The sequence below is a fragment of the Cricetulus griseus genome, chromosome 6 (assembly GCF_003668045.3).
Source record: "Cricetulus griseus strain 17A/GY chromosome 6, alternate assembly CriGri-PICRH-1.0, whole genome shotgun sequence".
Classification (NCBI taxonomy): domain Eukaryota; kingdom Metazoa; phylum Chordata; class Mammalia; order Rodentia; family Cricetidae; genus Cricetulus; species Cricetulus griseus.
In genome coordinates this window covers 75,008,252-75,025,319 of record NC_048599.1, presented here as the reverse complement: position 1 = coordinate 75,025,319, position 17,068 = coordinate 75,008,252, and the positions used below count along the sequence as shown (strand labels likewise).

The 17,068-nt window shown below is 43.6% G+C and overlaps 1 protein-coding gene across 1 annotated transcript in view; it reads left to right on the top strand.

The window, feature by feature from the left end:
* The window catches only part of Pamr1 (peptidase domain containing associated with muscle regeneration 1), an 82,072-nt gene extending 71,991 nt beyond the window's left edge, over positions 1-10,081 (top strand). Inside the window, exons 7-11 of the mRNA XM_027422388.2 lie at positions 319-531; positions 2,228-2,294; positions 5,360-5,592; positions 6,842-7,134; positions 9,027-10,081. Coding sequence (XP_027278189.1) covers positions 319-531; positions 2,228-2,294; positions 5,360-5,592; positions 6,842-7,134; positions 9,027-9,560 — 1,340 coding nt within the window. The 3' untranslated portion in view covers positions 9,561-10,081. The remainder of the gene's footprint in view (positions 1-318; positions 532-2,227; positions 2,295-5,359; positions 5,593-6,841; positions 7,135-9,026) is intronic.
* Positions 10,082-17,068: the final 6,987 nt, after the last annotated feature.

Below are 17,068 nucleotides of genomic sequence, written 5' to 3'. Positions count from 1 at the left end.
CGTGGCATATGTACATTTTTCAGGCTTTCCCAGCTTCTACAGTTTGAGAGAGAAATGAACAGTGTCATTAAGGCCCAGATTTAGTGTCCAACTGATACATGTTTAGAATGGATGATTTCTTGATTTAAGTCATAAAGCAAGGCGAAGACACACTTACCACATGCTTCTGTGTGATGAAGTTCCTCTCAGGCTTTCTTCTAAGCACTGCTGTTAGCTTTCTGTCACTGTATTTTTAATTCAATGAAATGTGAGAAGAGGCTATTCTGAAATCGGATGACTCAGACTTTTAACAATTCTTTCTTCTTCTTCCACTTCTAGTCCTTGAAGAAAGAAACTGCTCAGCCCTTGGGGACCCAGTCAATGGGTACAAGAAAATCACAGGAGGTCCCGGGCTTCTCAATGAGCACCATGTAAAACTTGGCACAGTTATCTCATTCTTTTGTAATGGCTCATACGTTCTCAGTGGCAATGAGAAGAGAACTTGCCAGCAGGATGGCGAGTGGTCAGGGAAGCAGCCCATCTGCGTAAAAGGTAACCCAGGGATGTTACTAGAGTCCGCAGATGTGCATAGAGATGTTGTAATTCTTTGACAGTTCCCTTGCCTGCTTTTGAGCCCTTGGAATAATGTTTTCTTGTAGGCTCACCCTTAAACCACTTGTGACTCTTGGAGGGTATCTTTTAAAACTCTCACTTTTTTTTCTGGACCACAAGAGGACCCCACTCTCATCTTCTCTCAGGTGATGGAGAAGAACAGTTTGGGGAAGATGACAAGGCTGAGTTTTAGATATGCAAATCCAAGGATAGAATTTGTAAGCCTTTGCCTAGCTGCTTTTGTCATGCCTCTAATAAAAGAGTAAATAAGTACATGTTCTTGGCCACCTATAAGGGGAGGCAACAGATGTAGATGGCTGAAAACAAACATAGCAGTCCTTTGAAACACCTAATGGGCAGGAGAGAGAGAGAGAGAGAGAGAGAGAGAGAGAGAGAGAGAGAGAGAGAGAGAGAGAGAGAGAGAGATCAGTATTCCTGAAATAGAGGAGATGAGATGGTGTGAGGTTTAGGTTCCATAGTGGTCAGGAGGTATTTAAGAATGCTAGGAGGAGCTGGGATGGTATTCCAGATGAAAGACAGGAGAAGAAGTGGTGTGGAAGCATCTGTCTTATGGTAAGCTCAAAGCAAGCCAGTCTAGAAAGTAACATCTAAAATCTAGGCTGGGAACAAAGACCCCTGGACTGTTGTGTAGCAAAGCTGGAACCCCCCCCCCCATCACAGTGGAGATGCAGTTTCTCCCTGACTTTACTCAGTTGTTTTGGGCTGACACCGCCTTCACCGAAAAGAAAAGCATGTTCGTGTCCTAGATTGTCAAGATCATCGCCCCCACCCTCCACTCTCTCTGCTGGGTGTTTGTCAACAACCTGAATCATGGAGAAGGGAGTAAAAGAGGAAAAGGGATAAATGTGAAAGGGCTAAATCACTTTAGACTGTCGCCAGAAGCGACTTTCATCCTCCCATCACAGGGCCTGATGTTTTATTTCATTAAGTATGGGAACGGTGTTGCATATGTCCTTGGAGGTTTTTGTCAACTTTTCTCTTACAAATTAATACAACCAAAGTACTCTAAGTTGCTAATTAGACAAATGTTGGCTGCTAGATTGGGAAAATGAGATGGGAAGGATTCGTTTTCCCTGGAAGAAAAAAAAAGAAAGATTTCAGTGAATTGAATTGGGCTCCGGGTTGTCCTCCTGTGACTGCGAAGGACCTTCATTGCAGAGACAGGGCAAGGAATGGTTGGTTACTTGGGATTTATTTATAATTGCCCTTGTGGTCTGGTTTTAAACAGGACTTCTTAATTCCCCCTGTAGGCTATATTTTGGAAACTTCACTTTGAGTTTTATCCCATTATGATCTAGTTTGGTAACACCATTCCCATGAACAGATGGCCCTAATCTATGAAGAGCCACTGTCCCAAATCACCTTGGCAGAACAGGTTTGTTTTTTTTTTTTTCCCCAGAGGGGACTATTGGATTCTTCAGAGGCAGGTTAAGGTGAAAAGCACCTGACATCTTGCTAAGTGCACTGTTGAAGTTTTTCTAAAGCATTCAGCCTCTGAGACTGGACAATGAATGCATGGTATCCAGAAAGGTGGGGACCAGGTATTATTCTGGATGGTGTGGTGTGAACAGTGAAGATGGGAAAGGATCATGCAGCATGGTTTATCTGTTTCTAGCCTGCCGGGAACCGAAGATCTCGGACCTGGTGAGAAGGAGAGTCCTCTCGATGCAGGTTCAGTCAAGGTGAGAACAAGCCCCTTTCAGGGCTAATGACTATCTCCCTTCTCCACTTGTGTTTGGCCAAAGGCAGTCTGGCATTTCTTAGGGACATTTAGTGCTAGCGGGTCATGAAAGAATGGGGCTTGTTAGATGGAGGCTCATTAGCCAGCTGCTTTTGGCCAAGAGGTAGCTACTCCTGGAAGAGGTACAAGTTTTACTGGATCGTGGGAAAGCAGATGGCCGATGAGAAGAGGCGAGGCTTCCCTGACAATCTTTGAAGAGTTGGAGTTTAGTACTTTAGTCTTCCTGAAATGACTGCTTCTTTATTATGGCAGCTTCTAGGAGCTGGCAATCCTGCCAAATACTGTAGCCTGCTAGGGTTTAGGAAGACTGTCTTGATGGTCACCAACCAGATGAGACATACTGGTGGAGCTAGAGATAAGTGACCAATCCTGATGAGGGATGTGAACTCTTGTGCATACTCAGTGCTTCTCTTGGGAAGAGCGAAGAAGCTCACCTTGTGGTGAGAAAGACCATTTCTACTCTCTTCCTACATCTTCTTTCTTACTTTCTCTCCTGAAGCTGCAAAGACATCTTTGGTTTTCTTCTATCAGTCCAAGCATAATTCTGTCTCAGAATTATGGCTTGTTCGGTCTGGAAACTGCTTCTGTTGATCTCATGGAGGCTTGGCACTCCCCCTTTCAGTTCTCTGCTTTTTTTTCTTACTCAGCAAAGAGATCATCTCTGACTTCTTGTTTATTTAAAAAAATATTCTATGGTATTGAGGAATTAACCCAGAGCTTAATATATGCTAGATAAACACTTTACTACTACGTCCCCAGACCCTGCTGTCATTCAAACAAAACTAACAAGGACATATGTATCCTGATACCACATCAGGCTGCTTCTTCCATTACCTGGTGTTCTCTGACCTTCACCATGATTCTGATTTTATTTTGGCAGTCCCTTCCCTCCCTTCCTCCCGCCTCTCCTTTCCCTGCTTCCACCTCAAATGTACAACTTTCAGCTTCAAGTAAAGGAATATTGCTTGCTTTGTTCATGCTAAAGTTTACTTGCTTGATTCTACCTCTGCCACATAGAAGCCATTCAGTAGATAGTTCTTGAATGGATAAATTTGATAGGCAGTCAAGGGTTCAAAATCTGCCTCTGCCTCTCTTTAATCCTAGTTATGTTTAAGCAATTTCCTGAAGCTACTGGACCTTCATTTTCTCATTTGAAAACAAGAGTAATAATGGTCCTGGAGGATTTCTATAAGGGTGAAAACCACACTGACAGATGACACTGACAGCATATTTGCTGTGTGCCAGCTGTTGCTGCTATCACTTTCCATAGGTTGGTTTATTTAGTTCTCATGATAATTTCCGAAGCTGGGCACTTTTTATTATTACTTGCATCTTTTTAACATGTCTTTGCATATGTGGAAACTGAGGTTCAGAGAAGCTAAGCAACTTCCTCCAAGGCCTTGAACAAGAGGCCTCTTCAAAGCAGAACTACTTGGATTATCCTCCAGTGAAGATCACCATTCACAGCTCAGGCTTGCTTCCATATGTGTCTTCCTCCAGGCAAGGCGTTCCCTTGGGAACAAAGGCAGTAGAATGCAGACTGTCTCATTTCTCATCTCTCCCTGGTTTCCCTGGGGTGGGCTCTCTGCTAAGTGCAATCCACTGGCTCCCAAGAAGACACCCTGCTTAGGTGATGATGCCTGTACAGGGATCCTGAGCTACAGAAAGAGACAATAGGGCTTCCTACTGGTACAGCAGTTTTTATGGGAGATTGGGTAGCAAGGTGCTAGGTGACTCCTGCAACTGGGAAAGCAAACCTGAAATGTAGTGAAGTGTCTTTTGGAAGACAGCTGCTGAAGTGGGGGTATTCTTATATTCTGCAGCCTCCCGAAACAAATAGTAGCTTCAGTACCAAAAGGTAGACACACTGCACATTCAGAAGCTCCCAGACCTGGATGTAAACATAGCATGGATATTTGTTGAACGAAGTCAATGTGGACTGAATGTTTCCTGAGCCAAACACCATTGAGATACAAGAAATAGATTTCATTCTAAACAACATCAGATTGATATGGTAGAGACTTTAGGGTGGGAATGGTGACTGCTAAATACTATCTTGGGTGTCATCTTCCTTTACTGAATTCCAAAAGCAACCGTCCACCACAAGTAGCTCTCTGGGCTTCATTTGCTATTCATTATTACACAGGGATGAAGACATCAGTTCCTGAAGGAATCTCAGTTTGCAGACTGACAGCCATTATGCACCAATGTAAAGAAATCCCAAACTGCAAGATATGTGCATCTCTCCCCAGAGAACATCTCTAGGGGACACAACTTCAGGGCTCATTTAAGGCCCCCTTTCACATTTACATGCAAGTTTTTGTATTTCTCACAAGCAGTGTTGCCTGAGAGAAAGTTCAAGTCTCTGAGGTGAACTAATTACATTTGCTAATTGCCAAATCAAGCTACTGTATCAACACAGTTTAGTTCAAGTCAATTCCTAATATTGCCCCATTATGATAATGTTTAGAGAAAAGAATGTGCCTGGCTTTCTCTCATTCAAATTAACTCCTTTTCCTATTTAATTTTGCAATTAAATGTGTTCTCTCTCTCTCTCTCTCTCTCTCTCTCTCTCTCTCTCTCTCCTCTCTCTTTCACGCGCACACACACACACACACACACACACACACACACACACTTACACTCACAGTGTACCTTTGGATAGCAATATTATGTCAGACTTTATTCTGATTTAAACCCTAGGTGCTTGGAAGCATGCCAGGAACAAAGGAATACAATATCTAGTGACATAAGAGAGTGTTTTCAGTAGCAAAAGGAGAGTGAGGAAGGGAGGGAAGAAGGGAGAGTAAGAGGGAGGGAGAAAATGAGAGGAAGAAGAAACCAGAGGGAAGAGAAAGGAGGAAGTGGGTAGACAAAGATGGGGAAAAGGACAAAGAGAGAAAATGGGAAATGGGAGGTTTTTTCCCTCCTGTAACCCACAGCAGCGCAGGAATTGGATGCTAAAGCTTTGCTTTTCTTTCTGTGGTCCTGTGTGCCTTGATCCAGGGAGACACCATTACACCAGCTTTATTCTGCAGCCTTCAGCAAGCAGAAACTGCAGGATGCCTCTACCAAGAAGCCAGTCCTTCCATTTGGAGACCTGCCCCCTGGGTACCAACATTTGCATACCCAGCTCCAGTATGAGTGCATCTCACCCTTCTACCGCCGCCTGGGAAGCAGCAGGAGGACATGCCTGAGAACTGGGAAGTGGAGTGGGCGCGCCCCTTCTTGTATCCCAAGTGAGTCAGGCTCATCTGAGTTTTAGCGTCTTTCCTTTTCCAACCCCACTTGTGAAAGGTTGCTTATATTGTTAAAGGCTTTTATGGAAAGTTTAACCGAACAAGGGATGGTCTTCTATTGCTTTCCCTGGTTTGGAGACCTCCAGAGTTCCACAACAAGAGCTTCCTCCTTTTGGCTTAAACTTACTATTCAAGAGAAATTGACTTATTAACCCTTAGAGGAATATTTTCTTATAGAGAAATTATCATATCTAGAAAAGGGAAAGAGCCACAATTAAATACCAAGTGGGGATAGAGTCAAAGCTGTGAGAAGACCTCTGCCTATGTTATCTTGGCTACCTTGCTAAGGCTCCATTTCTGCACTCATTATCCAATGACTTTTAAAGAACTGCCAATAATCAAATGATGAGGTGATAGTAGATAAAGGAGGTAACTAGATAGGAACCTAGATGAGAGGCTTGCACATTCTCACCTACCACCTTTATCCTCTTTGTGGAAACAGAATAGTATGGCTGAGTTTGTTGTGGTCATGCTTAGGGAGACAGTCAAGGGATTTTGTCTGTTACATCATCCCTTTCAGTCTTCTCAAAAAGCCCCTAAAGTCATAGTTATTTCTCTGCATATTTTCTAGGCAAAGAAACCAAGGATCTAAGGGGCCAAAAATTTGTCCAAAGTCCTATTGTTTCACTGAACTACAAAGAATTCACTTTTAACTCTAGATTTTATAACCAACTACATGTCAGATAGTTGATTAATACCAAAGTCAGGGGTTCTGGGGAAGACAGGTAAGCAGTACTTGTGCAAGTACTGAGGACATGAGTTTGGCTGGGCACGGTGGCATGTACCTATGATGCCAGTTCTGAGTAGCAAAGACAAAAGGATCCGTGGGGTTTGCTGGCTAGCCAGTTGGGCCAAATTTCTGAGCTGCAGGTTCAGGGAGAGACTTTGTCTCAAAGAATAATGTGGAAGGAAATCAAGAAGGCATTAATACCTGGCATTCACTACTGATCTTCACACATATGTGCACATATGTGTCTGTGTGCTAACACACCCATAAACCCATATATACAAATATAGACATTCATTAAATTAAATTAAAAGGAAGAGAAAACCAGGTTGGTTTACTTAGTGGTTCTCACCTCCATCCTGTCTTCCCTTTCAGATTTGTGCTGTCATGTTTGAGTGACCCATTTGCCTTCAGATGGGAATGGTCTGAGTTAATCCTGTTAAACTGATGCTTTCTCCACAGTCTGTGGAAAAATCGAGAATGTTGCTTCTCCAAAGACCCAAGGGACCCGATGGCCATGGCAGGCAGCCATCTACCGAAGGACCAGTGGTGTGCATGATGGTGGGCTGCACAAAGGGGCGTGGTTCCTGGTCTGTAGCGGTGCCCTGGTGAATGAGCGTACTGTGGTTGTGGCTGCCCACTGTGTGACTGACCTGGGCAGGGTCACCATCATCAAGACAGCAGACCTCAAGGTTGTCTTGGGAAAATTCTACAGGGATGATGAGCGGGATGAGAAGACCATCCAGAACTTACGGGTGAGAGACGGCTTTCTTGGAAACTGGAGCTTTGACTTAACCAGCTATGAGCACAGGCGAGCAGAGCCTGTGTCAGCCCTGTCACTTCAGCTTGTCAGTATCTATCCCAGAGCCTAGAGTGCAACAGGGGCTCAGAGTTTCATATTGACAGACTCTGGACAGGGAAAGTTAGCAAACTATTCAGTTGTCCTTCATGCCTTTGCTTGTTTTGAAAACAAGGTAGAGCCAGGTATCCCTTATTACTCTTGTCCTCGAAAGGCATTCACATTACAATAAAATATACATTGACTTTATCTAGTAGCATGTACATAAACTACAGTATGCCAAACATTGATGAAGCTATTTATTTAATGGATATCTCTGTTTGAAATGATTTGTTTAGGGGATGTTGTGATTTGTTACTGTGCCTCAACTACCCAGATCAAGACAAATCAATAGGTGTTTCTTGAATTAAAAAAAGAGAACTAATTGTCTATCATATTTGGATTTGGGAATTATCACAAGTAGGCCTTGAGGAAACTGTTTTTTCCAGGATTCTATTAATTGCAATACTTCTCACTTGTTCTGTACCTTCCTGCCATTCATCCTTCTGTCCATCTGCCCTGTCCTATACTTTTCACTTGTCCATCCATTCTTCTACCCATCATTCTAACTGTGCCTCAGTTTATCCATCTATCTATCCATTATTGAGCCCCTACAATAGGCTATCCATAGAAAACAGAGAGAGAAGAACCAAACATGGCTATTTTCTATAGTCTAATGGAAGGGGCTGACCAGTATGTCATGAACAGTATTTCCTAAGAGAAACCCCCAGGGAAACAGAATTAAGTAATGGAACTATATATTTAAAAATCAAAGAGATAGGAATATGCGTTTTTAGATGCTCCTGTCAAAAACATTGACTAGCAAGGAATAAAATACTTAGGAAAGTATACTGTGGAAAGGTCTTAGAGAGTATTCTGAGAAATTCTTGTGGACAAAGTCTTAGGGACTGTTGTTAGGAAACATAGCTCTATCTTACTGACTTGAAGGTACGTGAAATGCTTACAGTGGACCAGAGACTGCAAACCAGTAACTTGTAAGGCTTATACATGGGTAGTGCTAGCATGTAGGGCTTATACATGGATAGTTCTAGCATAGTATTCTTTTTTTTAAAAAAAAAATCAACACTATTATTGTCTTTAATTTGGAATTCAGGTTCACAGATTAGCGCAGGTTTTGTAATCCCTAATAGAATCCCCAAAGCCCCAGGAAAGGAATATCCATATGTTCATATGTGCAACTTCCTTGTGTTCAGAAAAGACTGTGACCTTGAAGTCATCCACCGTCTCTGGCTCTTTAGTCTTCCCACCCACTCTCCTGCAATGATCTCCGAGAATTAGGAGGACAGGATATGATATACATATGCCATTTAGGGTGGAAAATCTGTAGTCTCTTATTCTCTTCACCTAATCCAGTTGTGGGTCTGTGGTAATTAGCATAATGTTCTTAATCCGTTGATTGACCATTAAATGATTGAGGTGATTCAAAGAAAGACTTGGAGTCCATTCTCTGGAAAAATTCAGAATGCTTATCACATCTTTGTACAGCAGTTATCGTCTGGGACAAAACGTCATCTGCCCACTTTAGATGGAGCATAAACACCCACATCTACGGCCTTACCTGTAGACTCCACTTATTTAATACCACCTTCCAGGCCCCAGTAGGCATTTGATTTGACAACTCTGAAAATGTAGTGATTATTTTTTATGATTCCTTGAGCAAAGTATCTTCAAATAATTGTAGCTGGTACTTAAGACAATTTTTCTCAATAATTTGATCCCTAACTGGCCTCTTCTTGTTCACACTGGAGCTGGCTATTTACCACTGCTATCTCTCCCTTGCATTTGTAGATCTCTGCTGTCATTCCTCATCCCAACTATGACCCTATCCTGCTTGACACTGACATCGCCATTCTGAAGCTCCTAGACAAGGCCCGCATCAGTACCCGTGTCCAACCTATCTGCTTGGCTACCACTCGGGACCTCAGTACCTCCTTTCAGGAGTCCCACATCACTGTGGCTGGATGGAACATCCTGGCAGATGTGAGGAGCCCTGGTTTTAAGAATGACACACTACATTCTGGAATGGTCAGGGTAGTAGATTCACTGCTCTGTGAAGAACAACATGAAGACCATGGCATCCCAGTTAGTGTCACTGACAACATGTTTTGTGCCAGCCAAGACCCTGGAACTCCTGACATCTGTACTGCCGAGACAGGGGGCATCGCTACTTTGTCCTTCCCAGGCAGAGCATCCCCTGAGCCACGCTGGCATCTGGTGGGATTGGTCAGCTGGAGCTATGATAAGACATGCAGCAATGGCCTATCCACAGCCTTCACCAAGGTGTTGCCTTTCAAAGACTGGATTGAGAGAAACATGAAATGAACCAGCTGCAAGGCCACTGAGATGCTTTTCTTAGCATCCATCTGTACATATGGTATATGACTCAGTGTGGACCTGAAGTATGATTTTGCCCATGACATACCTTGGCTACAGAAAGGTTTCTGGTTTCAGGGATATACCTCAATAGAGGGTGAGTAGTGTTTGCTTTCTGGCAGGGAACTGTCTTCTTGACTGCTTGGAAAGCATCTAAAAGATTCCAGGACTTGCAAGAACTGAATTTCACCAGAGAAAACTGTGTGAATAGAAGAGAAGATCTCCCAGATCTTGTCCAACTTACAGTGATGTGAGTGTCATAGCTCTGGTTGACCATTGGGGGTGAAACTCTGGGCTGTATAAGGCGTCAGTAAAAATTCCAAAGAACAGCCTGTACGATAGCCCAGGGCAAAGGAGCTTGGATGTGGCACATGCTCCAGTGTACATCATCACAAGATTTTCTGATCCTTTTTCTTTCCCGTCTTCTGTACACAATTCAATAAAACAAGGGTTGGCTTCTGACCTACAAAACAAAAGTGCTGCTCCCGTTTTTGTGTGTTGTTTTTATAAATTACAAGGATTTGGGCCAGTGATTTGGTGAGGGCTCTTTAACATAGAGGCAAGGAGTATAATTTTCCAATGTGTCTGTCATGGGCTGACTTCTCCATACCAGTCATTGGAGTTTAGAGGGAGGGGCAGGCAAGTCAGAGAAGACAGTATGAGCCATGTGCTGGTTGATCTTGACTGCATGCTTGGTTGGATGAAGAGGTGCCTAGGTGAGTAAAGCACAGCTCAGGTATTTGTTTCCAGGGAGCTGTTTCCAGGGAGCACTAGTCAAGAAGAGAAGACTTACCCTGATTGTGGGAAGCTTCTCACATTCCATCCTATTAGCCAGGGGCTCTGGTGGAATAAAGGGGAAGAAGGAGAAAGCCAGACTGTGCAGGCGTTCTCTTTCTCCTTCCTGGCTGCCATGATTGAAGCTGTTCTCCTGCTCCATGCTCTTCCCGTTCGTTACAATGAAGTGAAACCTCTGAGACCACAAGCAAACAGAATCTTCTTCTCTTCAACCATTTCTCTCAGGTCAAAGCAACAAGAAAGTTTAATGTGAGGTAACTGATTCCAAGTGTCTCCCTGATTCTATGTTCCAGCCTCGGCATAAAACTGCCTTGAACACCTACAAATCTTTTTTTTTTTTAAATTACAGTTATGTGGTGTGTGTGTGTGTGTGTGTGTGTGTGTGTGTGTGTGTGTAAAGAGTGCTTGCCGTCATGCAAGTGTGGAGGTTAGAGGACTGCTTTCAGGGTTAGTTTCTTCCTCCTACCATGTGGGCCCAAGAATCAAATGCAAATCATCAGGCACAGTGGCAAGCACGGTTGCATACTGAGCCATTTGACCTGTCTGTACCTCCACAGGTCTATGTTTCCAACTCAGTTGAATTACAATCACATGTTTGCTTATACCAGATTTGATCTGCCAAGAATCCAAGGCTTTGAGGTTTCTTACAACATATGTGGGTGTCCTTGGATGTCCCTTCTTACTTCCCACTAGAACGGAGGAAAAAGCAAATTCAATCTGGTAAATACCTTCTATGATCTTTCTAGTACACTATCTCTTGGGGCTTGACAAACACTTCTAATATTTTCCCCTCTTTTCTTATCCCAAGTTTTCTTGCTCATAAGATAGTGCCTTATGGGCAATGAAACAATGGGGGGAACTCCTGAGTTCATGCTGTTTCTTGGGTGTGTGTGATGGGTCTTTCCAATGCCTCGGTGTTTTCCTAATATTTAGTGTAGGGTCTGTCTGGTTTCCATGTGGCTCTGTGGTCCTTCCTGTTGACCAGGCTTCTCCTCAGCTTTTGTGGAAACTGATATTCTTATATCTGGCAGTGACCCTGGTCTGGGTCACTCAACTGACTGGCCACAGTGACAGCTTCTCTAGAGATTGCCAAGTCACATTCTCAGTGATACCCTCTTTTTACTTTCTAAGCTTATGGGGACTGTTAAGTCTTTTCTGTCCCTTATAAGAGAGAACTCAAGTCTGTTACAGACCATCCTGGAAGACATTAGCTTCCTATCCATCCAAACAGGAACTTTATTCTCCTGCTACCTGTGTCAGAGAGCTTTACCTTGATGACTTCAGCCCTAAGACAGGAGGTAAGGAAATGTTTGTGATCCAGTTTTCTTTCTCACCTTTGTACCTCTATACAATTCTCTGAGCCAGAAGAGAATTCTATCTACTTTCTTTTTTATCATACATGTATCATACATGGGCCTTTCCATGAGTCGTTTCCTCCTCCCTTCACACAACCCTTCTTCTTGTCCTCATGGCTTAATCGAGGGGCAATGTATTAATTACTGTAAGTTACCCAACTTTTGGTGATTTAAAAGAAGACCCATTTATTCTCATACAGTTAAGGGAGGTTGGGAGTTGGAGAGTGGTTTAATCTGAGGTAGGAGTCACCAGCAGCCTTGCTTAGGCTGAAAAATGATTCTTCAGATAGTCATGAAGTTATTTTTTTTAATGGTGTTTTAAGAAACCTAGGACCTCAAAAAGTATGGTGGGAGTTAGGTCAAGGAGATCTGAACTCAAGTTCCTGTCTATTTCCTTCTGATTGGTACTGAGCAAGTCACTTAGCTTTTCTGCATCAGCTTGACATGTGTTAAGTGGTCATAAGATCATGAGATACCTTTGTGATCCGTGACAACTGAGATGCATAAAGCACTGAAATCACAAATGGTTTGGTTCTTAATTGTTCTCCCTATGGTCTAAGTGGTAAGGCTTGTTAGCTGGCCTGTGGTGCTAGTGGCAAGTGGTACAACGTTTAGCTCATAGAGTCTAGTACAAATTAGGCTGTTGGAGGATTTACCCTGAAGGAGCTATATGAACTCTAGTCTCTCTCTCTCTCTCTCTCTCTCTCTCTCTCTCTCTCTCTCTCTCTCTCTCCTCTCCCTCTCCTCTCTTTCTCCAGCTTCCATCATGATAAGGCATTTTATTCCCCGCATATGCTCTTTTCATGATGTACAGTACCACCATAGGCTCAAAGCAACAGGAAAACAAAACAAAACAAAACCTAAAAACATGGGTTGAACCTTCTGGCACCATGAGTTAAAATAAGTAATTTTTCCAAGTTATCCATCTCAGGTATTTTGACATAGCAGAGGAAAGCTGGCTATACAGATGTCATACATATTATTTGGTGCCCGTAATACTGGGCAGGGCCAGTTATCCTTCTGTGCACAGCTTCACAAGGCTTCCACATCTGCCTCAATGGGAATTTCACACATGCGTACCCATTCTAACGTGTCTATTACTGTCCCGCGCTACCGTCTCGCCAGCAAGAACGACGCAGGACACTCAGGATCCTTCTGCAGTAAAGCTTTAATGCATCTTGAGAGGGAGAGCATAAGCTTACAGAGCGGAGACCCCGAACTCCCAAAAACCCATCCCTTATATAGGCTGGCAACCGCCGCCTCCAATGTGTCACCCCCTGACTGGCTGCAGCTCATCGGACCATATGACGCCAGGGGAGAGGCAGAGACCAAGGGATGGAAAGTTACCCAGCACCTGCGCACTAACTTGTTTACCATTCGGTGCCTTCCGGATGCAGGCGCCATCTTGTAATGGAGAATGCAGGGACGGCTCCCTACATATTACTGTCTATTTTGATTTCTGACCTGACCCCAACTCCCCCAACCAACCTAGACCATCATTTCCCACACTTTCTCTATACTCTCTTTACTGCATAGTGCCATTTACAGGGTTAGGAAGTAAGTGAATCTTACAAGGTCCAGCAAGCTCCTGAAATTTACAAGATGTGGAATGTGTCTCTCTCTCCCTCCAACCCCAGGTTGTAGAAGCAGCAACAAATGCTGAGGAGGGGAAATCTGTGACCCACAGAACTGCCTATAAGTTGTTCTGTGAGTTCCAGAGACACAGCTTTCCTGAATCACCACTGGTGTTGGGATGGGCTTTCTGTTAATGCAGCTGACATGAGCCACTTATGTTCCTCTTAGTCACCCATGCCCCTTACCCATGCTCCTATAAGTAGACCCAGCAAACTCACTGGTTCATTAGGCTAGACTTGGCAGAATACTTTCTTTTTCTTTTTTTGTTATTGTAAGCATTTTGACAGCTCAGATCAGATGGATGGGGAGGGGATGAGGGAGATCGGGGCATGAGGTGGATCATGGCACCTGGGAGCCTAAGAATACTGAATGTTAATGGCACCTGGGAGCCAAAGAATACTGAATGTTACAGCTCGGATGGAAAGTAATCTGGCACTTGTGACCCAAGGAATACCACAGGCCACAGTAAGCATAATAGCTTACAGCCCTGCTTCAGGGAAAGGCTTCACTGGTGAATCAGCTCTGCTCCTGCCCGAGAGGGTTTCTCTGGTGAAGTTGTTACAATTTGGCTCCAGTCTCCCAGAGAGCAGAGTCTAACAACTCTGCTTAGCCAGGGAATGTACTATAACTCTTTCCACCAGCTGCCTGAGTTCCACTGTCACGTTAGGGCCCCCAAATAACACACAGAGATTACTATGTTACAATACTGCTGGCCAATGACTAGGATTTATTTGCTAGCTCAATCTTAATTATCAACCATAACCATTAATCCATATATTTTATAAAGACTTACCTTACCAAGGATGCTGGCCTTAATGTCCTATCTTCCTGGGATCACCACATGGCACTCTCTTCCTTACTACTTTTCCCAGAATCCTCTTTGACTTCCAGCCTTACCTATCTTGCTTCCTTATTGGCCAACAGTGCTTTATTTATCAACCAATAAGACAAACATATACATAGAAGGACTTCCCCCATCAAGGAGAAGGTTCCCCGGTGAAAAGTGGTACATCCCTGCTCTGCTCTGCCAGGGTCGTCTCTGTTCCTGTGAAAGAAGGTTTCACTCAAACCTCATTCAAGAGATTTATTGGGAGGGAAGAATCCAGCAGAGCCACTGCCTTCTGCCAGGGTGGCAGAGGACAGCAAGGCAGCCTGAACAGCCACAAGTTGAGCAGAACAAGATTTATATAGGGATTCTTAGGAGGCAGAGTTTTTCCAGGGTGGGGATTGGTCAGACTTCAATCCCTGAGCTTAGGATGGTTAAATCTCCTGCTCAGGGATTGGTTAGTTTTCTGCACAGGTTTAGGGTCATATTTGGCTCTGGTTTCAGGGCCAAGTGTTTCTTCCACTGGTCTTAGTTAGCCTTTTGGCTCTAGTTTTAGGGCCAAGGTGTATTTCTTTCACTGGCTCTGATTCCAAGGACAAAGTGTGTTTCTTTGGCACTGCTTTCAGGGTCAGGGTACATTTCTTTCGTTCTAGTTGCAGGGCCAAAGTGTGGTTCTTCTCAGGGTGTGTTTCTTTGGCTGGACCATTTTCCCTACAGTTATCAGTGCCCTATCTGAGGCAACTAGGCCTAGTTCATATCTTCCTGTGAAGTCACACAATTCCACTCCAAGGTGCTTGATTCATAGTTTCATGGCCACAGGCTTTCCCTGCACTCATAAATCTCTCTACCTAGCACTGCTCTATGAGACTTAAGTAGTCATTCACATTGTGAACTGAAGTTTCCAGGAAAAAAAAATAAATATTTTACAAGGCCAAATGAGTGAAAATCACAATCATAGAATTAAACTGTTCCAGGCCAAAGCCAATGATCTTGGGCTATTTTTAGTCCCTTCAAAAGCCATTTATTGCCCACCTCTGTGTTTGACCTGACATCCTTGTGACTAGAATAACCTTTAGAATGTGTTTTTAGCAAACAATTATCTTCTACCAATCCAAAAAGCTAAGAATGTCAGTAGATGGCATCTGAAACTTGTAGCAGAGCTTCCTTGCTCTGACCCACCTATTGGTAAACCCTATCAATGTACTTCGGAAGTGCCTTGATTTAGAACTTTCTTGTTCTGTAAGTAATAAAATGCCTCATAATAACTTTCACAATGGAAGATGTCTTTGGGGATAACCTTAAACCCATCCAGCCACAGTCACTCATATCTGAATTAAGAATAAACCATCTCTTACCCTCTTTGAGGTACCAACTATGTCTCTGTGTCTACAACATTAAGACCCAAGTCAGGAAGTGAGACTCAGATACAAGCCTGTTCCTTGGCCATATCTGACTGCTTTGGAATATTCTCCATCTCTGGTGTGGAACTCTTCAATAGAGCTCCAAGGCTGAGAGGTTTTCTATCAGGTGGAAATTTCAAGTTTTCACCCATCAGAGGCTTTTCTAAGAACCAGAACTCTTGAGGGTCATATAAAATGAGAGATCCTGAAGGCCATATGCAGCAGTGGGCACTTCCAGAAATGTGTGTGCAAAGCTGGTACCTCTGCTCCTGGTGATGGATCTGAATCAACCAGGCCAGCACTTGGCAAGGAAAATTATGTGAATCTGGCAGAATAAAGACATACTGGGTTTTATGGAGACAAATGAAAACCCTGCTTGTCTTCTGCTGACCCTAGCCTCTAGGGTGTGTTCTGCTGGAGAACCCAGGCCCTCTCAGATGGTTCAGGATTCACAGAAATGGGAAGGTTTGCAATAGGTTCTGGAAGATCTGGGGCCTGGATACTTTCCCATAGATGGCTGCAAGGTGAACTTAAAGTGACAAGGGGCATGAACTGCCACAGTGTCCCATGGACTGTTTCAACTTCCAGCAAGTGACTCTCAACTGAGGATATCTTGGGGAGATAGAGTAGGTTGGCCTTAAACTCATAGAGCCCCACCTACCTCTGTCTATGGAATGCTGGGACTAAAGCCATATGCCACCCTTTCCAGCTTCCCCATCTTGTGTTTTGATCCATACAAGGTTTCTGATTTAGTCTGGAGCTCACAGGACAGAAAGACTAGCTGGCTAGTGAGCTCTAGGGATTCTCCTGACTCTACCTCCCACATAACACTCTGCTCATCTTTTAAGGTTGACTCTAGGATGAAGTGAACTCCGGTCTCTCTACTTCCAAGGTGGACACTTTACTCCCTGGCCCATCTCCCCCAAAAATGTGCTTCATGATCTTAGTGTACAGTCATTTCATATTGTCTTGGGAGTAAAAAGATGGAAGCCATACTCTGAAAAGGCATTGGTGGATAGAGGCTAGAAGACCCAGCCAGAGCTCAAGACTCAGCTCTGTCATTGACGTAATGTGACCTCGAGAAGGGCATAGTCTCTATCTAGTAGAATCTCCTCTGTAAATGCAAGTAACATAGTTTTAAGTCAGAGAGACCATACATCTAAGGGCTAAGGATATGAATAGTACCTGTCCTATTGTACTCTAAAAATATTCTCTGCTAATAAAGTGGTGGTTGTTTTGTTTCTGTTTCCCAGGAGGAAAAGAATAGGGTTCAAGAAGCCATTTATGAGAAATGTGAAAAGGGTGGGGAGGGGTAAAGAAAAAAGGAAGTTTTAGAATGTGGTTGAGGTCTGAGCATATGGAAGTAAGTTTGGAGTGGGGTTCATCATGATAAACGATGAGTAGAAACCTATGAGGTCAGGGGCCAAAAGACCTTAGAAGTTAAGA